This window comes from Pyxicephalus adspersus, chromosome Z (assembly GCF_032062135.1).
Source record: "Pyxicephalus adspersus chromosome Z, UCB_Pads_2.0, whole genome shotgun sequence".
NCBI lineage: Eukaryota > Metazoa > Chordata > Amphibia > Anura > Pyxicephalidae > Pyxicephalus > Pyxicephalus adspersus.
This window is the reverse complement of record NC_092871.1, coordinates 69149606-69176256: the sequence shown is the minus strand read 5'-3', so window position 1 is coordinate 69176256 and position 26651 is coordinate 69149606. Positions and strand designations below refer to the sequence as shown.

The window sequence follows — 26651 nt, the reverse complement described above, 5'->3', positions numbered from 1 at the left end:
CACTGTGTTTTTTAAAATTATATAAAAAGGTGACTAACCCTTTTATATAATGGGAATGTTTTTTTAAAACATTTTTTGGGAGACCCCTCCTGTTGCATCTTTTTCTGCTGTGACATACATCACATATTCAAGGAGTCTTTGGGCTTCGCATCTGTATCATTTTCTTTATTTTTATTTTTTTTTTAGCTATATACATCCTTCCTGCCAGCCGTTCCTACCTACCATTATATCTGACTGCATTGCAAAAACCAAATGATGTTGCTGGGTCTAAAATAAGACATGTAAAAAAATTTGAAAGATTTTATTTAATTATGTCATTTGCTGATGAGCAAAATACATTTTGCCTTTAAAATAGAAAAGCTATAGATAGAAAGACTATAGTTTGTTTAATAGTTGCTATAGCAAAGCTTGTGTATAGAAAAGCCTTTACCTGTAATGTATTACAGCTTCATGTTTAGTTAGATACTGTGGGGTTGAATCATGAAAAGTAGATTCAATTAAAATAAGGATCTTCCTATAACTACTACTTAGGATGCCTAAACTACTCTACAGAAGCTGTTAAAGCTAAAACACTAATTTTGTTCTTAAGTTGTACCTACATAAAAATCAATATTTTAAGTTGTTAAGAAATATTACAATTAGGTCTTTATGACTTTATGCCACAGTATAAATATATTGCCACAAACTGGGATTGTGTTGAATGTTGCATATATGTTTTGCCTTGCTTAAAACTCAGAAGTCTATCTTGGTTATTTGTTATCCAAAGAAATTGTAGTGTGATCATTTACATGGTTTAATGCTGTCACCCTGTTTGTGATATTTATTTACATGCTGCCTTCTGTTTGTGCTTCTCTTTTCAGCCTTTCGGCCAGTCATGTCGGCCAGAACTTTACGTTTGTGCTAACTGACATTGACAGCAAGCAGAGGTTTGGCTTCTGCCGGTTATCTTCAGGCGCTAAAAGCTGCTTTTGTATCTTAAGGTAAGGCCAGCTGTGTCTGTCTGCAGTGTACATGTCAGCTTGTGCAGGCCCTTAAGTCCCTCATCGCCAGGATTGCTCTGCAGATAACATTTGAATGGTTGTCAGATTTATTCTTTAACTCCTGTATTTCTGGTCATTTTACTTTAGAACAAATGATGACAAACAGCCTTGTTGAGGTGGGATAAAACCTTAAAAACAACTATACTGTATGTAGGTGCATACTTTTCTTCCTGTTTTAAATATTTTCACTGTTGCGCAAGGCCCCTCATGGTCTTTCCACCAAAAGTGCCAGCTGGGTCCTCTTTCTTCTGCAAATATAGAACCTGGTGCTATTCGTTCCAATAGGAGAGCCATTCATGGACCTGTATATACTTCAATGAGTTCTGCTTTCCTGTAGGAATGGATGCATACACAGTCATGGCATGCATACACAGGAAGAGAATCAACCTGGTGAAAGACTTTGCACTGAAAATTTTCTAAAATCCTATTTAATAAAGAGTTAGCTAATTTACATCCTGTTATTTCTTTGCATCTTTCACCTCCCTTCATTTGTTTCAAACTGGGCACTTGGCCATCTCTGGATTCTGTGTACATTTTGTGTTGCGGAAATGAATTAAACAAATCATATTATCCCAGCTACAAGAGCTGTTATCTGTGGCTGTCAGAACGTATCTAGCTGCAACACTTGTATATTAAAATTACACAAGCTCTTGTATTTTAGGGAGCGGTATAGCGGCTGCAGTCTGTGAACTGTGATTAGGGTTTACAAGACCTTGAAATGCTTGTTAGTTCTGAAGTGGTACATGGCCCATCATGGTGACCTTTGTGTTGTAATCTAAATGTGTCAGAAAGAAGGAAAGCATTTGCTCATCTTTTGCTAAGGAAAAAGCATGTGCCTAGTTTTGTAATAAATTTTCTGTCCCAGAAATGAAAAATAGGGGGCGCCAAGTGCTGCTAAGACGTTAAGCACATTTGTGTGTTTTATCCTATCATTGTGAACTATAAAGCCACCCATATCATGAACATTGATATAATATTTTAAATGGTGGTAACTGACTGGTTCCCAGCACTTAAGGGTATTCTTTCCAATATTTGTGTAAAAAGGTATACAAAAGAGGATTGGATGTGTCAGCTAATTTTACATGGCAGTAAAAATATATGATTGTTTTTTGTCAGTAGCACAAATTTCCATTAACCACTGTCCACACTGATGTAAAATGGTTTTGTAAATTTTAGAATCATAAAAGGTGATTACAGATTAGGACTCAACAATTCAAACTGGAAAAAATTTACATCCGGTTTGCCTACTTCAGTGATACTAATTCTTCTGAACCAATTACCCTATACAGGTTAAACCTGAACTCCAGGAAGACATAAAATGCAAATTAACACAGATCTATATTCAATAATTCAATATTTTTTTTGTGAAATGAAGCAGTGCTGTTATCTGCATTTAACCTGGTGTTAGTTACCCTCTTACAACCCACTGTACATGATAGCTTAGAGTGAGAGAAAATAGGCAAATGGGGCTAGCTGGGCTGCAATGCTTCATTGCTAAAAAGAGACATGTTTATAGGAGAAAAAGAGCAAAGTGATGAGACCATTAGTTTGCTGCCTCTTCTTGAACTGTTCAGCCACATTTAAATTTACAATAAACAAGATCTGGAGGACCTGGGAGGAACGAAACCCGTAAGATGTACTTAAAACCAGAACTCCAGCCAATAACAAGGTAAAAAGATTTAAAAAAAAAAAAAAAAGGAACTGAAAAAAACAACTTGTAGCAATTTTTACTTTTAAACAAGGCTTTTGCTATGCAGTAATTTTTTCTGTTACATCATATCCACAGTTTAATGGTTAGCATCATTCAACCCACTACCCCTGAGACCAGGCCATCAAGCAGTTCATCTTTCTTTCACTGCTTTCTCCTCCTTTGTGCGTGCATCTTGCTAGTACACGAAGAGTTTGGCTTTTTGTGCTTTTCTATTTCTTGTGAAACTAAAGCCCTTCTTTTCAGGGACATTCAAGATTTTTTACCGTTTGAATTTAAACATACACCTAATGCTGTATTTATAATGGCATAGTTGCATTAATGCTTGTCTTTTATATCTATAATGTTCAACTTTAACTGCAGCAAAGATAAACCATGGCCTCTCAACTCCCAGACAAGGCTGGGTTAATTTAGTAAATAAAAAAGGTCTTGTATATTTATCAATTGAATCTGTGTATTCCAGATATTCATTTTTTTTTGCGCCTTCATTGAAGTATTTATTCTGTGCTACATTGTCTTTATAAAAGTTTTTAGTAAAGTATATACTGTGGTAAACTGAATGCCCAGTGACCGTTTACTGTTTTGGTCTGCCAAGCATTATTTTCAGTAGTACACAAAGACAAAAATATTGAAGAAAAATAATAATTTAGAAGGCATTCATGAACAACTAGTATGTAAACATCTGTTCAGGCACCAGTAAAATATCCTTTTTTAATGACAGGTTCCCCCAAAAAATAACCCTTTTAATCCCAATGCACAGCAATCAGTCATAATTCTTAACATCCATCTGCTGTAAAAAAGGTTTTCCTTCTATCCAGAAAATGCACATTTTAGGCAGTGGTGTTACTGGTATGTGAATTTAATTTTTTTATCAAATGTTTGCAAAATCTATAACTATAATTGTTCCCGAGTTGTTGTCATGTGCAGAGAGCACTGACACATGCCTGTCACTGGGTAAGCTGTGTTTCAAACACTTGGCTTCCACTTCTTCATGCTGGCAAGAGGCTAAATAAAGCATCCCACTGGCAAAAAACTGGGTCACTGGTGACAAAATGGAGTAGAGCTTTCTGTTCACTGATTATATACTAGTGATTTGTCTAAAGGCTGAATAGTTAATATTTGTAAGCAATTTCTGTAAACGGGGTTTACTTTAAAGTGAGCCTACTTCCTGACTATGCACATTCAAATATTTACATATCAAAAACAATACATCATGCATCTTGGTTGATGTAGGCACTGTGGAGAAATTAGCAACACTGGTATTTTTCCCAATGAAGGCAAAGCAATGTCTCTACAGAGGGAGATCTCTTACTATTCCCTACCTGCGCTCCCTTGCAGCTCCTTCCCAGCAGGTGTTGACACTCTGGCACTACAGGGTATGAAGAAATTGTTTATATTGCCCCATGTGATGGTGCCCAAACCTAGCAGCAAATCATTAGGCCCATGCACTGTCACATGACCAGGACAATGATAATATTGGTCGCCTTCATCCTCAAAGTTCCCAGCAGAAGCAAAAAACAGCTTGTCTCCTATTTTGAATTGCAGCAAAAAATTCTAATATGAACAAATGACATAAACTTGTAAGCTGTCAGACAGAAATGAGCTCAGCTGCAGCCTCAGGTTCCCTAAAACCACCTTTAAGGGTCACTTACTCCACAGTACATGCAGTTGTGGAAGTAACTGGTAACGTGTTTAATGCCCATTTACTGTAAAAATCTAAACATTTCTAGTTTGGCACAGAAGCACTTTCCGCTTGTAGTAGTTATTCTTTTACTTTTAGGAGAAGTTTTGTAATAAAAATGTGTATGTAGGTAAAAAGGGGTAAAAACATTTTAAAGAGCATTAGTATAGTAATATTTTATTTTTATTTGCCAGATTTAAATATAAACACACACGCACAGACATATTTATTATCTATATTCCTGCTTTGTACTAGTATTATTAATATGGTCTACTGGCTGCCTGTATGCGTCTGGCTCAGGGGACACTCTCTTTTGATTGAACATAATGTCCAAAGAGGCCTTTCACGTGGTGCAAAGTGAGAATTGTTTCTAATTGAGCAGAAACATGTGGAAGGATCAGGAATATCTCAGGGGATTAGACAAACATTCCAAATTTGTACTACTTCCAGGCTGAGCTGAGAGCAGGCTCTGCTGGGAATAGATGTTAGTTAGTGTGACCTGTGACCCTAGAATCTGTTGATCCCAGTCCCAGCCAGAACTCAGCCATAGAATGCTTTTGTTAAGACCGATTTACAGCTACTTTAGGCTGCAGTCAGTGGAAGTCGCCAGTTTAGATAGAAAGAGAGCAGGGGATTTTTTTACCATGCTTTGGAAACAGAGGATAGCCCGTTTAGGAGCTAGAATTGTATAGCCTCAATTCAATTGACATTGACAGCTTCCTGGCTTGAGGTTGCCAGCTGGCAGAGCATTGATGCAAAGAAGAAGAGCAGTTTTGCTAGACCTGCATACCACTGTTTGTATGCACATAGGAGAAATTTAACACAGAATGATTCATACCCTTAACTTGCTAGTCTATAACCAGTGTCATCTGCCAGGAGAGACTCTTTTTCAAGTCAGAGAAATATTGACCCTCTAAGTTGTATTTTAAAGTTAACCTTTTTTCTTTTAATTTTTTATCAGTTAATATGTATGTGCTTTTTTAAAAAAAAAAATTTTATTTCACCTATTAAGTCCTACGATTACAGTCCATTGGCACTGTGCACTGACAGAAATCTGTTGCAATTTGCACTTAAAAATATATTTTCAAACCTAACATTTAGTGAAAAATCCCACCTTTCCAATATTCATTCATACTAACATTTGTACCTGAAACTGTTTTGGATATTGCCTATTTAAAATCTCCTACACAGCAGAACTTGGAGAAGTAAAGACAGCACTCTCAGCTTGTCAAGACTTGACTTTACTGCCTTCCACAGTACTTCCTGTGCGGAGCAGTACTTACTGTCACTCATTTATTGTCCAAGATGTTAGAGAATGAAGTGGTAGCGAGGTAGCTAACAGAAGAATTAAGAATCTTTTTTATCTTCTAGTAACCATTATAAAAGCCAAATACAAACACCATAATTAAAGGGAATAAATGGGGTTTGTATAGCAAATGCATTCACATGTAAGGCATATAACTCGGATCCTGAAAATATTTGTGCATAACATTCTAATTTAAGGTGTTGCTGTATCTATTGTAGGGACCTCATTGCCCTTGCCACAATGTGCAGCATATTTGTTACATAGTTGCACATCTTTCGCCTGTGTGTCCTTTTCAAGTGATGTGAGGTCCATGCTCCTACTCTTTGCTCCATCACCACTTAATACTAGGCACACCAGAGTTACATTGTCCCAGTACCCAGCTACTACTTTCCATGGACTGTCACAATTATGATGCATTTAGTGTGCATTAAAAATGACCACAGGACGGGAAAAAGGTTCTATATTTAAAAAAGTAGAGTCCCTTCTGCCAATAAACTCTACCTGCTAACAATTTTGTAAAATGTAAGGATTTGCTTTAATGCCTTTTTTTGTCTGTTAGGGTTTACCTATGGCCAGGTTCTTATCTGCTTTATTCCACTGTTTTCTCTCTCGGCAATGGTTTGTCACCACAAGGACCTTGTCAAGGGAATGTCATAGTTCCAGTCAAGGCTCACAGTACTACTGCACTAAAAGGTGCTTACATGTCATTAATTGATAACTTGTTACAGGTCCACCCATTGCCAACACTGTAGATGAGGAAAAACTTGTAATGTCACTGAACTGTCCAGAAGACCCTTGTAATGAGGGTGTTTGTGTTGTGGTTACAAAACAAGAATTTTATATTAAATAAGTAAATACAGTAAATAACATTATGAAGCATTCAAGATGAATAATATACATGTTAGAAAGGAAGTGACAAAGGTGATAAATATTGCTGACATATTTGAAAAAATCATGAATATCTTTAAAGTGGAAATTACCTCCTAAATTAAACTGACAATGTGATTAGGAGAACACCTGTTGTGTGATAAGGGTCTGAAGGAAGAAGCTATTTTCCATTTTACCTGACAATAACTATATTTAAAGTACTTAAACTGTTTCTAAAGTCATTCAACCAATTTTTTCTTTGTGACACATTTTCACCAATTTACAAATATGACATTTTTGGACATATGATGACATTTTATGCAGTATCTGTTTGATTAGCAATGTTTCTATTGCTTTTAAAATACAATTAGCTAACTTAGTGCCTAGTCCTGCCATTTGGTACCTGCAGTAAATCAGCTTTTACTTTTCACATTTATATAACCAACAGCATTTAGCTGTCTTGATATTCAGCAGTTATTTCCCCTGTTGGTGAACTCTCTAGACACTCTCTAGTTTCTTACCTTTTTATAGGAGGATTAAGTCATGCCACCTTTTGACATTGAGCCATCAGGATGGTTTGGCACAGTAGCAGGCAGAAAGTACAAGAAGTTGTTAACAAAAGGGGCCATGGACTGTTCGTCTTTCTGTAGAAGCATTCAAGCAGGAAGGCCTTGCACAGTCTGTTTGGCACAGTAGCAGTGCTCAGCTGGCCTCCTGCCCTCCTGCTGGTAGTCAGGGCAAAGGATGTGCCAGATCTCAGATTGTAACAGAGCAGCGGGGCCGCCTTCAAATCTGCTTGTAGTTAGTATGAGGCCTTTTGGCAGAGATGGAAGGCTGACCGATCAGCTTGGCCCTTTTACCTTAATATTTTCCATCTGCTCGGAAACGACAGACCTAAGAGGAGGTTTGAGTTATGAGGAGTGTGATGGGAAACTGCTTTGAAAAGTTGTTCTAGATCCTGCAGTAAAGATGTTTCCCAGCTTGGTGCAATGAATTAACTCCTCGGATTTCCCCATTAAAAATCTGGAAATGTCTCCTACTATAATAATGTTTTTGAGCCATATATGTGAGCAAAAATTGTAAATCTTTACTTTTGCAGACATCCATGCAGATGCAAGCTACCTATAAGAGGTTTTATTGCCAGTATCTTGGGTACGCGCAGAAGCAGCACCCAAGGATTTGCGCTCCCATTCATTCTCGATCACCTAGGCGATCGAGAATTAGGGGTCGTGCTGCCCCCTTTTTTTTTTGTTTATTTATTTTTTAAAAACAGAATTTTTACCTTACATAAAAAGGGTTGTCCACCCTTTTATGTAAAGTAAAATTTCTGAGTTTAGGTATGCTTAAATTTACCAGTTAATATCCCTTTGGTAAATGCAAAATATAACTGATAGAAATCCTGTAAGCTGATGACTTCTTGTTCCCTCTACCATTATTTAGCATTGATACCAGATCTGTCTTTAATTCCAAAATACAGTTTGTCTTAGGATAACAATGCTTTTTCTGTATAGATATAGAACAGTGACCGAGCATTGTCATCTTCAGACAGGTAATTCTTACTGGCCGAATCACCAGGTGGGAGCTAAAGGAAGATGGCCTCAAAATTTACCTAATGCAACAACCACCTCTAAGAACCATTAAGTTGAAATATATTAAATTTTTATTTTTAAATCTAGTTAAGTTTCATGACAAATATATATTTATATAAATATTTGAAAGCAATGTCAGCAATACAGACAGTGCTAATGGCAGCATAAATATTATATATATATATATATATATATATATATATATATATATATATATTATTATTATTATTATAAACATGAAATAACATTCTTAGAATTCAGTGTTTCCTACTAATATTAATAAACAGTATTTATTTAGCGCCAACATATTACACAGCGCTGTATATTAAATTGAGATAGCAAATGACAGATGCAAACAGTAAACACAGGAGGAGGAGAGAACTCTACACAGAGCCTACAATCTAAGAGGTGGGGGAAGTAGCACACGATAGGAAGGGGGATATGGAACGCTGGGTAAGTAGTGAGGGTTTAAGAGAGAAAGACAGGCTGACATGTTTGAAAATATGAATTATAGGTACTTAAATGTGCAGATAAGATGGAGCAAGCTGAATAGGACAAGGAGGAGCGGTCCAGAGAGTCGGGGCAGCTCTAGAAAAGTTTCAAAGTTGTGCATGTGATGAGGTTAAGAGAGAGGAAGTTATTAATACAGTAGGTCCCTTGTGGAAGATGAGTCACTATTGAAAGAAACTTGAAAGAACCTGCCAGACAGAAAGGAAGCAAAGCAAGAGGGAGCAGTGTCACTGGTATCAATGGAGTTTATGATTTGTATTTAAGGGGGTGATCAACAGTGTCAAAAGCAGAGGAAAGATCTAGAAGGAAGAGGAAGGAAAAGTTACCTTGTGCAGGGGCCAGGGTGGAGGAGTGGGCACAGAGTACATCAGATGGGATTGGGTCAAGCAGACAGGTAGTAGATGGAGATAATGACAGAAGAGGGAACACTTTATGGAGAATACCAGAGCTGAGGGTGGCCAGTAATGATTTACAGGTGGAAGGAGTGGATATGGTTGGAGACGCATGGTGAGTAGAGACATCATGTCTGATTTTGACACTTTTATCTCTAATGTAGGTGGCTATCTCTTGGGCGGAGAAAGTAGTTGTGGGGGGAACAGGTGTGGGGTTTAAGGGGAAAGTCAATTGTTGAGAAGAGGCTGCGTGGGTTGAAAGCTTGGGAGGAGATGACAGCCGAGAAGAAATAATTTTGCTTGGTGACAGTGAGTTCAGATTTAAAGTGTTGCAATCTGACATTGTAGTCCATGATGTCAGTGCTGAGGCTAGAATTCCTCAACCTGCGCTCTGCTGCATGAATAATTTATAGTTGACATCTGGTGTCACTGTTGTGCCAAGGTTGGGGGTTAGTGGGACTGGGGTTGCAAAAGGTGGCAGGGGCAACTGTTTGAGAATTGGTTGTGGTTGAGGTTACGGATATCTCTCTGCCATTGACCTGGTCTGGAAAGGGGCAAGGGGAGGCAAGAATTAGGTTGAAGGGAGGAAGATGGTTATCACAAAATGGACAAGTTGAGTTGTCAAGTTGTAGACAATAGCAATAATGGGGGGTTTGGGGCGAAAAAGATGCATGGAATGCAGTTCAAATGAGGTGAAAATGAGAGAGGGTGGGGTAGGGAGGACTCTGTATGTACAATTAGGGGAGAGAATGAGACCCACGTCATCACCTACCTTGTTGCTAGGTCTGGGAGTATATGTAAGTGCAGGCCTCCTTAGGAGAGTGCAGGGGCAGAGTCTGATAAGGTAATGCCAAGATTTAGTGAGAGCCAGGTTTAGAGATTTAGAGAGGAAAGGGCTGTGTATTTTGAAAGCTTCTTTTCATTATTGGTATATTTTAATTGCATACACATTATTTCAGAAGTGGGTTTAAATATTCTGGTAGTAGAAACAATGACCATAAAATGTTTTTCAGTTGAGGAAAATGTGTCTTTTGACACCCTTAAGCCAGTGATACAGCAAGGTTTGGCTTTACATACACTTTAAATGTTTATTTCATCAGACAAAATGTTTTTGAATAGATACTTTGGCTTAGATACTTATCAATAAAATTCCAGTGTGCCACTTGTGCAGGTTCTAATTAAAGGATTTCCCACACTTTTCTGTTCTTGGAATAAAATACTAGATTTTCAATCACTTTCTGTCTTAATGGCTGTTGTCTTAGACTGTTTCCAAACATGTGTGGAACTTAGGAACTCTGGCTTCAAGCTCATTCCAGGTCAGTGATTTACACAATTTTAAAGTAAAAAAAAAAAAAAAAAACAGCCAGGCAAACATAATTTTCAGAAGTAACTGCAGACTACAAGTTTCTGCCAGCACAAACTTCTTATACACAAAGCATGGTTAAATCTGGCAGGCGTTATACGTTAAAAGCTGCTTTAAAAATGAACCTCCAGAATCAGGATATTGTTCTGGTATTAAGTGTTGTGACTCAGTTATTCTACAAAGCTTTTTCCCTTATTTTCTTTCATTTCAATGGAACGTGATTGTGATGTGTGAGAGCAGGATGACAATCGCTTTTGGAGCAGTTTTACTACGATTAAATGAAAACATATGATGACAGCTTGCACCAAAATCATTTGTCATTTCTAGATCACATTTCCTCTTTGTATTGCTGATCTGTGTCAAACGTGTACAGCTAGGTACTTTGTTAGTAATACATTCATGAGTGCCGTGTTTCCCATTCACAGAAGATTTAGCTGTCATTATTCATAGGACTGTTAACTCGTTATCTTACAGGTTTTGCCATTTGTGTTGATATGTTGTTAAAGTCACTGCTTTTTTATAACTATTCAGGGAATTCTGAGTTGTTTTTTTTCTGTTCAAAGTCTGTGGTGTGCAGGTGAATATTTCTAGCCCACCATGCTTGTAATCCCAAGCAGTTTTTCACATTAGAACAGAGATACATTTCTTCTTCCTCTTATTATTAATAAACAGGATTTATATAGCGCCAACATATTACGCAGCGCTGTACATTAAATAGGGATTGCAATTTCTTGAGCATGATCTTCACATTCCTGAGACTGGAGGTTTTCACTGCTACAGTTTTTGTATTGCAGACTTTGTAAAAGGCACCTCTGTATTAAAGCAATATTACAAAAAAGCCTGAAATAAAAACAGTCTGAATTGCCTAATATATTACAATTAGATAAAATGAATTGCCTGATATAATACAATTAGATAAAAGTGACAAATTAATTGCCTGATATAATACAATTAGATAAAAATGACAAAAAGAGAACCCCTGTAAGTGCAAACTAGAAGCTGATTGGTTGTAGCTGATTTATGGGGTACCGGAAAAACCATTTCCTGCTTTCATTGCAGTTATCTCATGTTTAAAGCAGCCATATCAGCTCACCCAAAAAAGTCACCATTTTTTTTGCTTATCTGGAAAGCTGCACCTAAAATGTATTTTGTTAAGGAAAAGTTAATTTTTCATGACACGCAATGTGTTGGCAAACTGCATGTCTTATTGTAAAAAAAAAAAAAATTGTAAATTCTAGGTTAGGTAACTGTATAATTATTTACAAAGAAGAAAAAGCATAAAGAAGACAGCTGCAAATTGGTAGATTTGTACTGTGCAGATTTGGGCTGCTGAGTAAACCAAAAAAAGTGATTGATTCTTTCCCATGATGATTATGTCAGGACATCCATTAATAACAAAGCAAGATTAACATACAATGAACGTTGCAAAGGTTATATTAGGAAGGTTAGATGACCACTCATGCTATTCACTGATTACAGTATCAGACTTCTCCATTTATTCCAGCACTTGTGAGACTGCACTTCTCATATGTGAACGTAAAGCTTTTTTGTCACTTGTGTTTAATGGAAATCTCATAATAAGGGGCTCTTAAGAATTCATTATTTAAAAGGGCCAAACTACAAGGAGCAGCTCCACAGGCTGAGTATTGATGCACTCAAAGTGACAGCGCCTCTCTGCTCTCAAGCAAACACCTTTCCTAGATCTTTTATTTCTCTAATGCTGAAAATGATGCCACATAATGTTCCATCAAGAGAACTTTTGCTAGTAAATTACTTCTTTTATGGATTTTTGGTCTGTTCTAAAGCAAAATGTTTTCTATATGACCCCACTCTTAGCTCCCATTAGATCTAATGTGAGCAAGCTGCCTTCTACAAACCAGGCAGGAGGTGAGAAATTACCTTGTTAATACATCTTTTTGTTGATGTTGAAATGTAGCATTTCATGGAATGAACAAATATCAATAATACTCCTGTGCATTAAAACTATAGAGTCCTGGGTGGTCTTATAGAGCTTTCTTTTGTCTGAATCAGAAAACATCAGCTGGCCAATAGAGGCAGTGCAGTATATATACATACATGGTAATTATTTGGCTCGTTTTTTCTGTATTTAACATAATTATTTGAGGCATAACTGCTGGCAGAAACAATGTTAAAAATTATAGGTAAACTGACTAACCAGCCAAGGGATTTGTAATTCTGTGCAGCTAGTGTTGTGATTCAGACTTGTTTTTTTAGCACAGCCATATCCTTGACATTCCTGCAGGCTAGACTGTAGATAAGAAACAGCACTGTCTAGCAGCTGCACAAGTCTTAAGCTGCATACCCACGTCCAATTTTTATCGTTGGAAATGAACGACGAACGACCGATTGGCCAAAAAACGTTTTTAAAAAAAGTAACCAACGACGCCGACGAACGAGGATAGTCATTGGAAATGAACGACCAGACCGGCGGATCGGATTGGACGTCGATCGTTGACCATCTATCGTGTGTACAGTTGTTCAGTGATCGTGCATGTTCTGAGCATGCGCGATGAACGAACATTTGATCGATACAGGCTGCATTGTGTATGTGAGTGTGTGTGTATGTATGTATGTGTGTGTGTATGTATATATATATATATATATATATATATATATATATACTGTGTGTATATATACGTGTGTACAATATCTTTGAACGATCGTGTCGTTATCTGTATGTACAGGATCGGTGCTATACGATCGTTCGCAGATATCGTGCAGGATCGTTTGTTTACAAACGATAATAATTGGAAGTGTGTACGTAGCTTAAGAATGGACAGTGAAATGGCGGCAGCCAACTTATGGGATCACACATTTTGTCCACCCTCAAATGGGGATAATGACATTAGGCTGAAAGCAGTAAAGCCTTGTGATAACACTTCCGTTTCAGTTCTGATGTACAAAAGATTATGTGTCATAATACTTTTTATTACCTCCCTAATTATTACTTAACTGAATTTTTTTTAGCACTATCTGCTTTTAAGAGATGCACTTAAGTTGTCAGACAGCTAACCGTAGATTTATGTACTCTTTTGAACTAAAACAATGATAACATATTGAAAACCAAAGATGCCTCTTTGTCAGCGCCTGGCGCCACCATCTTTCTTCATTTCTTAGTATGTCACCTGCGCAGGTGCGAGATGGGGGGACGTAGCCACTGTGAAGGGGAAAAAGAGAGTCGATCTTGCAGTGTTTGCGTACATTTGGCATCTCTTTCCCCTAATAGAAAAATGCCCCTTCTGTGCATGTCCGAGATCTTGGGCATGCGTAGAATTAGCAGAGCCTCCTGGGATGAGTTTTTATCGCTGAGGTGGTCAAGACTTAAAGGGAAGGTGCTGCATCCCTTTTTTCCCTTTACGTATAAGAGTTGTCTACCCTTTTATGTAAAGTGAAAATGTTGAGTTTAGGTACGTGTTAACTTTTTTGATGATTATTTTCATAATATTTTATTATATACTGGATTAATGATAACAAAGCCTACATGCAATTCCCCACTTCTCCTTTCTGCTAGTCCAATCTGCCCTGCTTACCTTTCAATTGTAACAGTGACCTCTGTAGTTTTAACTTTATGTGCCAACCCTTGTTGCTCTTGCTGTACTGGCACAGTCAGTTAGTATATTCTTATAATGAACTGTTTTCTGAAGCAAAAAAAATCTGTATAACCATATGGGTTTCTACTGCACAAGAATGAATGGAAACTAAGCATGCATTTCTGAGGTGGGGATGGGGAAGATAATTACACTTTGCTTTAAATTGCACTTTTTCTTTAGGGTCTATTCACACTTAAGACACCTGTTTAGTGTTACCAGATATTACAATTAGGCAGTCCTTTTCTGTATGCCTTTTTCTTTTCCTTTTCCTTTTTTTTTTGTTTTGCAACACAGCAAGTATTGTGCTGTGGTGCAATGCCTGTTGCCCTGTACTGTACATTGCATTGGTGTTGTATTTACAACACACTAGGTGCATTAAACAGGGCATGAATGGGGGATGTTAAGCCAGGAATAACACCTATAACAAAGGTCAGCCTATTAAAAAATAGGCATATCAGTGCATGATGGCACGTGTACATTGTGCTGTTGCCACATTACTAAAAATGCTGTATTAATTTTTCATTGATTGTAGAGATTTACATTGACAAGTACTTTTCCTATGAAGTGTCCCACTTAGCGCCACAACTGGAATACAACAGCAATCTGAGCTCAAATTATGTTCATTTCCAATACGCAAATCTCAAAAGTGCTAAATGTAAATGTTTAAAAAAAGGAAAATATATAGATATTGTATAGAGTAATATGGCTCTATAAAACAAGAAATTGTACATTCCCTTAAAAACATCTTAGTCCATGTGCTTCAAAGGCAGCAATTGATTCCCAGAAAGTAGTGTTTGGGGAAATGTTAGATTCCCAATTATTTAAATAGACCCTTTAAGGTTCCCAAAGTGCCAGTATAGTGTTAAAAATCACATGGATTGGCAAATTAGATTGAATGTTCTCATCAGAACAGATTAGATAGGGGCAACGGAATCACTGATTAGAAATACCTGTACCTGGTGTCCCTTGAGATATGATATATTAATAGAGAAGCCATATCTGTACAATATCTGTCCAAAATAATATTTGGTATTGGCACCCAGTTGTTAAGATGTTTTGTCTTATTGTGGAACAAAAAGGTAGGAAATGTCAAACTTGTTTAAAGTGTATCTGTCATTTTCTACCCCTACCGTGTTTCCCCGATTTTAAGTCATCCCCATTAAATAAGCCACCCCCGATTTTTGAAAAAATAATTAAAATAAGACACTCACCCGTGAATAAGACATCCCCCGAAATCCGACCCTGTGTGTGTCTCCTTGATGCCGGCTGCGGCGCGTGTCTCCTCCTGGCTGCAGTGCAGAGCTTAAAGAACTTTAATAGCCAGACCACATATTTACCACAACATAACATACTTCATGCTTGTTATTTGTCTGTAAAAGCCTTCCCAGTGAAGACCTGTGGCTTCTGCTTAAAGGGTCCCATCCAAATAATATGTCCTTTTATGCAGCTGTCACTCAAGTAATATTGCACAGTATTTCTCTGCACTCCCCTCCCCAGCAGTGATTTAAGGGTTATATAGATAAATAGTAGCTACTACATTGTAGAGAAAATGGACCAGCACAGACAGTAGTTAGACACACTTAAAAGAGGAAAGGACAATGATGTGGCATCACATGGGGATTTGTGGCTGTGCTAAGTAATCAACCTTTTCTAGACTTAAAAAAAATTCAATTTATAAAAGTGGAATACTTTTATTAGAATACTTGATTTTTCTTTGTTTTACTTGCATTTCTTAAGTTGGTGACTGGATCCTTTTAAATCCTTCAGGTGGGAAGCTTTATCTTGTGATCTTTTTGAACTGACTTGACTAGCTGTCCTCTAATTAGAGTTTTTTTTTTTTTTTTTTACCTCTGAATTCACATAACTCTCTACCTAATATGAATAGTAAAATGGCAGTTTATGCTGCAATAGGTTTGACCTAGAACATTAACAAACCTTTTAAAAATAGTTCAGTACAGTATATATAGAAGTTTGTCATTTAAGTCTGTTAAATAAATTCCTGAAATGCTTTCCAAAACTTGTGGTTATATTTTTTGTGATAATATCTGTGCGTGAAGATTCATTTTTTCATTTAGGATTTAACATGCATCCAACCATTGACATAACATGTTGTATCTTCTTGCAAGTGACCTCCTAATACTTCCTATTCCCAACACCAACTCATGAAAAAAGGAGTGCATGTTGTGTCATACCATAGTAAGTGTTAATGCATGAAATATTGATTGAAAATTTAAGAGTTTTTACCTGACTGCAGTGAGTCTGAAAGGAAAAGTAAGGTGAAAAACATGGCCCAAATGCTTTACAAGGTATTGGCATATTTATAGAGTGTTCATAGAATATGATATTGTTTGAGTCAGGGATTTGCATTATTTAAATGGTTGATTTTATGTGTTTTATTATAATTTTTTTCTTTGGAACGTTAAAAAGAAATACTCTTTCTGTTTCCTATAGCGATGCCTTTTTATTCATCTCCTCCCTTCTGAGCGCAGTTAAATAGCTGCTGGGGGAAGGATTCTTTTAAAAGCTTTTCTGCAATCTTTTAAGAAAATTAAGCAGGCATTGAGGAGCATGTGGTGTTTGAATGCTCACACAGTGAGTGAGATATGGGGGTGTGGAACTGTCAGCAGCTGGTTATAGATGCAGAGTGCTCATGAATCTTTAACCCTTAAATTACACTGGCGGTTTTAGTGTGCTTCAGAAATGCTCTATCTAAGTAAAACTTGTCACAAGGGTGTCTAGACACGGAAAAAAATTGTTACCTTCCTATTTTCATTTGTATTTGTAAACAATAATGGCGAAACACAAAGAAATTCACCAAATGGTATTTTTTGATGCGGACTAAAGTTTATAGTTTTAATCAGTGTAAAGTTCTTAGGAAGGAATACATAAATACAATTTCTTCTTGCTTTAGAGGCCCCATTTTCTGCATGTAGGCCACATGCTAGTGTTAGGATAGTGATGCCTGTTCACCTTTCTCCTAAGTCATGTCATTAGGTGTCACTGAGTGAAGTTGCACATGACTTTACCATCAGGGGATGCATGGCTTAATTTACCATACAGACAGATGCTCCCCCCAAGGCATCTGTGTAGTAGGGGGCATATTTAGCACTCACTGTAAACAAGAACACACAAAAATCTTTACATACAATGATATCTTAATAAATATTAACTTAAAAACCAATGCATTTCAGTTGTTCGAATAGCCCCCTTAAATCGGAATTTACCATTGCTGAACTGCTGATAAAATTTAGATAGTGACTATGTAGGATTTTTGGGAATATTGCTTTAACAATAACCTGATAAGGATCTCTGATACGCATTGAACTTTTACAATATACAGCAGTTACTGAAATGAATGTCTGTCTCTAAAATACTAATTTCTGTACATTTTTTTAATTGCTTTAAATGTCCTTTTAAGTGTATTGTTATGCATTTATTGCCAACAGCAGACACCTAGTAATGCAATATTTGAATCTGAAACCCAAATGTTTTTGAAGGTGCTTTTTTTTAACAGGTATATACATTGAAAATGTTTTTTTATGGATTTTTTACCTAATGAAATTGATTTTAAATGATGTAATGTGAGCTGACATTTCTGGTTCTATAAATACGGCTTGCCTGGTTGGGAGTCTCTTCCTTTAATACTTTATGAATCACTGACCCAAAATGACTATACAGCTCAGATGCTCAGCTAATTGTTACCCATTATCTGCATGCTTGTGTCAGGTGTGTAGCTGAGACTAGTGACACTAAAAGATCAGCTTTACATCCAGGTAATTAGCATTGCAAAGAATGTGTTAATAAATGGCAGTTTACAAAATCTTGCAATGTTTAAGACTACATTAGGTAGTAAAAGTCACCTTACTTTCTGGTCCATATATTCTGCTTGTACATTTGTCCTTTCAAGTTATGCATAAGCAGCAGAAGTACAGAATTTAAACTATTTGTAAAGAGAATGCAGTGGCTAGGTTCTCTTTTATGATACTCAGTTAAGGGCCCTAGTATGTGCTTTTCTTTTTATTCTGTCACGTGAAGAATATTCAATCTCACATTCATGAATTTGTTATAATTCGTTTCCTGCCTGTTATTCTAAACCTTTGGTTTCTATATTCTATAACAAAAAAAAAAAAAATTAATACCTGTTAATGCATGCTCATCCTGTATTGTTGTTAACAGGTGACTGAAATCAAATCAAAAGAAGCTTCACAAATAAATGTGTGTGACATCAATTGATGAGATATTTTTTTTTACTTAGATATGTCACATGGGAGACAGTGATAGAACCTCTGTAGACTTTTCATTGTTATCTATGCACCTGTTCAGGAGATTTCTATTCAGTACAGAATGTAAGGGAGTTATCCCCATACTTGTCTATCTGATAGGTATAGACCTTGGCCAAGATTCTAACTTTTTCCAAAACCAAGAGACACCTGTGACCTTTGCAGATTTACTAAATACATACTGTAATAATAGAACATGCCTATTAAAGTAAATGTAAAGAGCTAGAATTTTATTTGACAGGGAGGAGGAGAAGCAACCTAAACTTTTTTCCTGAAGTTTTTTTGTTTTCTATATAATCTCTGCATGTGACTGTCAGCTCAAATGATACCTATACATTCCAGTTTCACACTTTTAGGTGAGCCTTTTCTTCTGGTTGATTATTATAGGTGATGTTTAAATCTGTTGTATCACTCTTCTTTCTAAACTATTTCAAATTGTGCTGGAGTATACAGTTAGGTCCATAAATTTTTGGACAGGGACAACTTTTTTCTAATTTTGGTTCGGTACATTACCCCGATTAATTTTAAATGAAACAACTCAGATGTAGTTGAACTGCAGACTTTTAGCTTTAACTCAGTGGGTTGAACAAAAAGATTGCATAAAAATGTGAGGAACTAAAAACTTTTTTTTTTTTTTTTACACAATCACTTCATTTCAGGGGCGCAAAAGTAATTGGACAGTTTCATTTCACATTTCATGGGCTGGTGGGGGCAATTTCTTCGTTATGTCATTATCAATTAGGCAGATAAAAGGCCTGGTGATGTGACACAGGACAGAAGCAGCCGAATTCTGAGGTGTTCAGAGACATACTGTCTGCTCAAATCCAGCTAAATGCAGTCAAATTGATTGGGAGGCGTTTCATAATTTAGATGGCCAATGACCCAAAACAATACAGCCAAAGCAACCCTGGAGTTTATTAAAGCAAAGAAGTGGAATATTCTTGAATGGCCAAGTCAGCCACCTATCTGAACCCAATTGGGCATTTCACTTGTTGAAGACTAAACTTCGGACAGAAAGGCCTACAAACAAACAGCAACTGAAAGCCGCTGCAGTAAAGGCCTGGCAGAGCATAGAAAAGGGGGAAACCCAGCATGGTGATGTCCGTGAGTTCAAGACTACTACAGAGGGTTTTCAACTAAGTATTAGAAATTGAACATTTTATTTTCAGCTTTTTAATTCGTCCAATTACTTTTGATAAAGTGAATGTGTAAAAAAACAAAAAAAAAAAACAAAAAAAAAGGCTTTAGTTCCTCACATATTTATGCAATCTTTTTGTTCAAGACATTGAATTAAAGCAGCTGAAAGTCTGCAGTTTTTAACTGCATCTGAGGTGATTCATTAAAAAGTAATTGTGGTAATGTAAAGAACCAAAATTAGTTAAAGTTAGTTAAAGTTGTCTCTGTCCAAATATTTATGGACCTAACTCCATGCAGCAACCGTTTACCAAGCCACCCTTACTCGATTGTGCCTAGCTTTGCATCTATTGTGCAGTAGGTGTTGTGAAGATTCATGGGAGTTTTAATGCTGCAGCTAGCACACACTATAAACTGAGCAGATGTTGCTATGGAAATCTGTGTATGTGTTTATGTATTTAAGCCTTTAAGTGTTAGAATATGTGTCGATACGAGAAACTGGAAGCCCACAGTTTTTTGGCAGCATGTGAATGTATGAGTGTATAAATTAATAAATAATGGAAAAATGTTACCTTTCAGCTGTACAGCTACCAATTTGCAATTTTGTTGTGCTTTGTTTATAACACCTGGTTTTAATGATTAATCATAGGTCTTTATTTATGCTTCTATTTACCATTCATGGTGGGAAAAAAGGAGAAAAATTTTGCAGTTCTTTCAAATAAAAGCTAAAGCAATAGAAATACATCACAGGCCTCCGAATATTTGTGTGTATGCTAGAATTTTTAAATACAAGTACAGTGTATAAGGCTGAGTTGAAACTAACAAAAAAAAAAAAAAAACAAAACAAAAAGTTGTTTACTGCTCCTGGGTGCTTACTTTCATCTGGTAGGAACCTGGAAGCCATACCAGGCAGTAGTAACCACTAGGTGTTTTACATTTAGTTGTTGAGGCTCTATGAAATGTCATTTTTGCCAGCAGAGTGCCTAGCTGCTCTTGAAAATATTAGCCAACAGTACAGTAAGCAAACAACTGGGATATAGGAGAAAAAATTCGCTAATTTGTTGGATTATTAACCTCTTTTTATTTTTGGGGTAGCAAAATGTGGGTAACCAAAGCAGTACCACATAAAAAATGCTAGTCTGAACTTTAGCCTTAAGCTACATACACACTTCCAATTATTATCGTTGGAAAACGAACGACGAACGTTCATGCACGATATATATGAACGATCGTATAGCACCGATCCTGCACATAGAGTTAACGACACGATCGTTCGTAGATATTGTACACACAATAGATGTTACTTTTTTACGAACGATTTTTTGCCCAATCGATCGTTCGTCGTTCGATTGGAACGATAAAAATTGGAAGTGTGTACGCACCTTTAGTGTTATGGTCCAACATATGTATTGCCTTCCCAGTGTTTTTTCTATTTTTTTTTTCTTCTTTGTAATGTACATACACAAATGTGTGTCACTCCCATCAAGTTATATTTTGGCAAAATATATACTTTTACTTTTGTTTAGGTCCTAGACTGGGTAGGAATAGGATATACCAACACTTCATTATTGCTTTTGTATTTTTTTTCACTTCCTGCCCAAGTGACCATGTTGGAAGTCAGTTGATAATCCCAATTTTAAAAATAGAGTGCTTTTATTGCAGTATCCTGTTTGGTGAGATTTCTGGTCACTTCCTGCTCTTTAAAAGAAAAGACTATACTTCTAATGATGTTTTTGGTTTAATTTTAATTATCTCAAGACTATCTGTGTTGCTTTTGCTATGGTTTGTATGTTGTAGGTACAGAGGATAAGCTCTGGAAGCTTTCTTGCCTTTTCTATAAGTTTATGAATTTCAATCAAACTACAAACAAGGTCCTAATACTATAGGTAAATATTAAGTAAACTCAAAACTGCCAAAAAAATACTTACCTTCAGTTCCGCAGACCAGTTGATTGGTCCGGAGGTTTCTTCCATCGGGTCCTGCGTGTCCCGGTATCCGTCTTCGGGGCACGCACTAGGCTGCGCCACCTCCTCCTCTTCTTCCGGGTTCCTCTTCCTACGTCACCTGACGCAGGTGTGAGAAGGAGGCTCCGTGCTTTGTGCTCCCTTTTGCCTAGGCGATCGAGAATTGTTGTCTACCCTTTTATGTAAAGTTAAAATTCTGAGTTTAGGTACGCTTTAAGAATATCTTTGTAATTTTGAGTGTTATATGATTGTTATGGCTATGGAAACCTGTTTTAGGCTGGGTAAATACAGTTCTGAGTATATGTTTGTTAACAATTTTGATTCTGCACCTGTAATACATTTCTTAGTACTTATGCACACATACCTGAGCCTTGTTTGCCTTTAGCTTTGCTTGTTTCAAACAATATGTCCTTTCATTGTACTGGATTGATATTTATCATGAGCAAAAATGTATATTACAAGTGTTCTGGTTGCATGATATGTGGATGACTGGAGTGCATTGCCACAACCAGTACACCTGTCTAGTCATGATTTTTTTTTTTTCCACAATATAAATATTTTTCTCCCATTTGATTGTGAAATGCTGGTTCTGATTCTAATTAAATGATACACTGACCTCATAGGCTCATTATCAGGGAAACAAAGCACCTGCCATTACTGACATTTCATCATTATATATAATAATTGACTGACTGTTATTCTGACCTATTCATCATTACCTTGTGTTTAGTACCCAGGAAAACTATACAAGTAAGACCTATGACTTTTTTCCCCCCCTAAATTTTCCTTAACATGATGGTTTAAGGTCAGTGTCGCTGACAGTACTTAATGCATGGACTCAAAATACCCAATCTTCTTGCCTTTTTAAAGAAGGTTAGCAATTGCTATTTTTATGTATTTTTGGTATGGTTTTTTGTGTCTGGGGAAAAATAAATTGAAAATAATTTCCATTATTGCATGCTTTTTTTTTACAGTATTACAAAAGAGAACAGCCAGAATTCTAGTGTGCTTTGAACTTTTTATTTTTGCAGTGCATTTGCTTTAAAATAATTCATTGATTACAGAACACAGACTATTCTCCATCTTTCTGTCCATCTCTATGTGCATATATTTATTTATTTTCCAACAGTGGAAAATTTGGACTTGCAAAAGTCTGCCCACATATTGTGTATAGAAAAAGGTCTCCCTTTAGCTGTAGTTCTGGGGCATGTGCCATCAAAATGGAAGCTGGGCTCCCAGCAGGTGACCCAAAATTTTTGTGTTGATAAGTAGAAGTAATAAAACTGTGTCTTGCTATGTAAATAAGGTAAAAATAAAAAATGTATTGTGGGGGTATACTAATAGGTACTGGACGTACCCTTAAAATCTATGTCCACACTTGCTTTAGGTGTTTTTCATTTTTTTTTTCTTGTTATACAAATAATAAATGTATTGCAATAGAAAATGACGTAAACCATATACCAGTATGTCCTTGTGTAGTTTTCTTTTTCTTAGGCTTGTAGTAGCCTTGTGTTTTTTTTTTTTTTGTTTTTTTTAATGAATATAGACATGGCAAAGCCATCTCACCATTTGTTGTCGTGTTATCACCTGGAGCAAGAGAGATCCAAGTATCTTTTTCAGTAGTGCCTGGGAGGGATACCTCTTGTGTCCATTTCTTTTTAATACATGACCTTGTGTGCTAGGTACTGCAGAGATAGCCACCGTGATTTAGTACAGCACACACCATATCCTCTGTCTAATGAGCTTTTTAAAAAATATATCAAAAGAACTTCTAATGACTGGATCCCAGAATTTCAAAGGAAAAAATCTATTTATTATAAGGCTCCTCAATTCATTAGAATTCCTTCATAACTAGAAAAGAAACATCTGCTCCTGGTAGCAATCACTTTTGGCATATTTTATGCCCTGTTCTTACCCCCTACATTCTCAGCCTTTAAGACCAATAGAAGGTAGCTGACTCATTGGCATATTCAGTTTTAATTAGGATGTGGGCAGTGGAGAAGATGTGTTTGTTTTGCTCATAACTTGCTAATTTGTGATTGTATTGTAGGGTGCATAATCCTATGTTTTCTAGATATCTTATCCCAGGATACTTTTCTTTTTCTTGATCTGCCCTTACATATTTTCCATTACATATCAGTATAGCTTACTGTTATAGTAATTACCATACCACTGTTACCAGTTATCTGTTCCTGTGTGTTTTTTCACACTCTGTAAAAACATCTTCAGTTTATATTCTTATTTTAGCATAAATATTATATAGTATTCTGAATAATTATTGTGACCCTACTGATTTTTGGAGAGACCATGCTGAGCCTAATAAATACATTTATGAAGCGTGATGAGAGTCATATATATGTTCATCATTTTAAATAATGAAGTGACATGATAGATCAATATTGCATATTAATTTTTTTTAACATTCTTCATTTAATAATTTCAAGGAGGTACAGAAATAAACCAGGAATGGGGAAGCAAAAACAGCAATATACAGCAGTCAGAAATGTGCTAACTCTGTAATTGCATATAAGATATTTCAAACAAACTCCAGTATCCTGGTACAGAAAAACAAAAATATCTTACATGTAGAACCATACTGAACCAGAAAAAGAAATAGAAGGGGGGTGGGAAGCATGGGGGGGGAGGGGGAAGCTCCGTTAGTGGGGGACCGTCCGTAGAGGAAGCTTGCTTGGATGGATGGGGGGGGGGGGGGGCTAAACAGTGTCCTGGAGATAAGGTGAAAAAGCGCAGGAAGCGTAGCGTAGAGCTCCAGTGAGCTAAAATTAGGAAAAATAGCATTTTTGGCATTCATTGGTTGTTTTAAATTGTGACCAATAAAACCATGTATTGACCACTTTCCTGCTGGTACTTTGAATAATGGACTTAAGTTCCTCCATGCGGTGGATTTCAGTAACCCTGTGTAGCGACAACCCAATCGCAGGTGGTTCAGGGCACCACCAGAGGGTAGCTATACAAGAGATAGCAACAATGATCAGGTGTCTGATTACCAAAGTCTTGTATTTAGCTTTCATTGGGAACGAGTTGTGTAATGCATGTTAATTTTTTAAAGTTACGCAGAATTTTTTTTTTAAATTTACAATTTTTCTAGCTTCTATTAAGTTGAAAATGCCCTGACAGTGAGCCAATAGGGTACCCAAAGGACCTTTAATTGATCTTTTATTTGCTCTCCAGCTGCAGTTTGCAGAAACAATGATAGAGTAGGTAGACAGTGGGGCTGTTGTATTGGAGGACATTGTGGCCAAGCAACAAGCACATGTAATATTGTGAGCAGGCTTGATAAATAGATGCTGGATCCTGGCAACGAAAATATGTATTAAGTAGGCAATTTTAATATTTAGTAGTATTTTTAGGAATAATGTTTGTAAATCATCAAGACTTTTGCATTGTAGTGTAGTTTTCACAAAAGTTGGGTTCACATTAACCTCCCTAGCGGTTCATTTCTTTCTGGATTTATATGTCAAAAAGTGGTACATTTTTTTCATGAATGATTTTTCTCATAAACTAATAAACATCCCGGGAGTGATATATTTTGAAACAAGGGAAATGGTCCAAAGATGGTCAGTAATCAAATGCAGAGGTCAGTAATCAAATGTATTGGCAGGTAGGCAAGTGCACTGTAACATTGTATCTCTCACTCCAACCCTCAGAAAGATACTGGCTACTTTGTATTGGATTCAATACAGTTATTTGAATTGAATCCAAAACAAAAAATTTGAATTTCCCGCTGGCCACGCCCCTGGCATATGCACAGACGTCTCCAGTAAACTCCTCCGGTGACTCATCAAGACAGACACAGAGACGCTCTTTGCAGGGGGAAGACAGGAAGAGAGGAGCCTGCAGGAAGATGCGATCGCTGAAGCAGAATGGAGGAGGACGTCGGCAGATAAGGTAAGTCTTTATTTATCATTTATTTATCGCTGCTTTACTTACCTCGAGGGTGACTTGGGGTTACCACTTTTAGCAAGTTTTTTCTACCCCGAGTCACACTCGGGGTTACCGCTAGTGAGGTTAAACATTTAATTCAATTATTCTGGATACAGCTACCCCACAAATCATTTTGTGATTTAAACAGAATTTTTTTGTTAACTTTTAATTTAATATTAACTTACAATTATCTTTACATTTTACTCTTACACATACTTACCAACTCAGCCAAAAAAAAACACGACTCACACAAGTAGGACAATAAATGTATCTTTGAGAAGCCTGCACAGATCAGAAAGATCAAGTAAGAGAAATCCATTGCTAAAAGACTCTAATTTTTCCAAATAAGTTTTAGACTTTTAGAACTTTACAGGGAAAAACAGCAGCAGCACCTTTTTATGCACTTCTTGCTCATTTTTACTATCGTAGTAGTTGCTGGATACACGTTGTTTACTATCCCAGGTTCATATGTTGTGGGTACTGTGTTATCAATGAGTGTGAACCTTTGGCATATTTTTATGTTTGTTTTTGTTGGTCCCTAGGATTTCAAAAGAATGCATGTATTAAAAAATGATTAAATCACAGGTTTTGAATGGAAGAGGGAGAGAATATAGAGTATTTATACTTTAAATGATGGGAAGAGGAATAAGGGTGAGCAGAAAGAAAAAAGGTTAAGAGGGTTTTTGGTCCCACAGTGCAGTGGGGCAATGAGTTGGATAATGTACACACATTCGATTTCTGTCACTGGAAAAAATCTTTTCTGAACATTTCCAGTGACTAAAGACTGAACATACAGTGATGTTCTGTTTTATGAAGAGGCAGGACAAGTGTCACCTCTATTTGTTTTCTTCCATAAGAAATAACAGTGGTCGTCCCCATTTGGTTATTCATTGATCTCCCAGGACAGATTGGTGATACTACTACACTAGATTTTTTCCAGAGATGATTATAATCTTTTGTCTTGGTGTGGCTTTTTTTTTTTAAAGTGTACATAGGCTGACTGTATTTGGGGGTCCTAGATAACTGTAAAGGTTTGCATGTTATCTTTTTATATTGTGAATAGTTTTTCAGATGGTTCAGATTGGCAATCAGGTTGCAAATTGGTTACTGCTTTCTCATGACAGTGAACCGCTGCCTCGGACAAGATGCTATAAAAGTAGCTTCTGCTAGTGGCAGCCCAACAGGGAATGAATTGGGGCAGCAGTGAGCAGTACAGTACTGCTCACTGTTTCCCTCTCTCAAATCTGCAGATTCAATCTGA

The 26651-nt window shown here is 36.7% G+C and overlaps 1 protein-coding gene across 13 annotated transcripts in view; it reads left to right on the top strand.

Annotated features, from left to right (window-relative positions):
• The window catches only part of DENND1A (DENN domain containing 1A), a 651854-nt gene that overhangs the window by 135798 nt on the left and 489405 nt on the right, over window positions 1-26651 (top strand). For 12 of the 13 annotated variants that reach the window (XM_072430328.1, XM_072430333.1, XM_072430329.1 and 9 more), the window contains one exon: window positions 861-980. The exons of the other annotated variant lie outside the window; for it this stretch is intronic. In XM_072430328.1, coding sequence (XP_072286429.1) covers window positions 861-980 — 120 coding nt within the window. The remainder of the gene's footprint in view (window positions 1-860; window positions 981-26651) is intronic. 13 annotated transcript variants of the gene reach the window in all.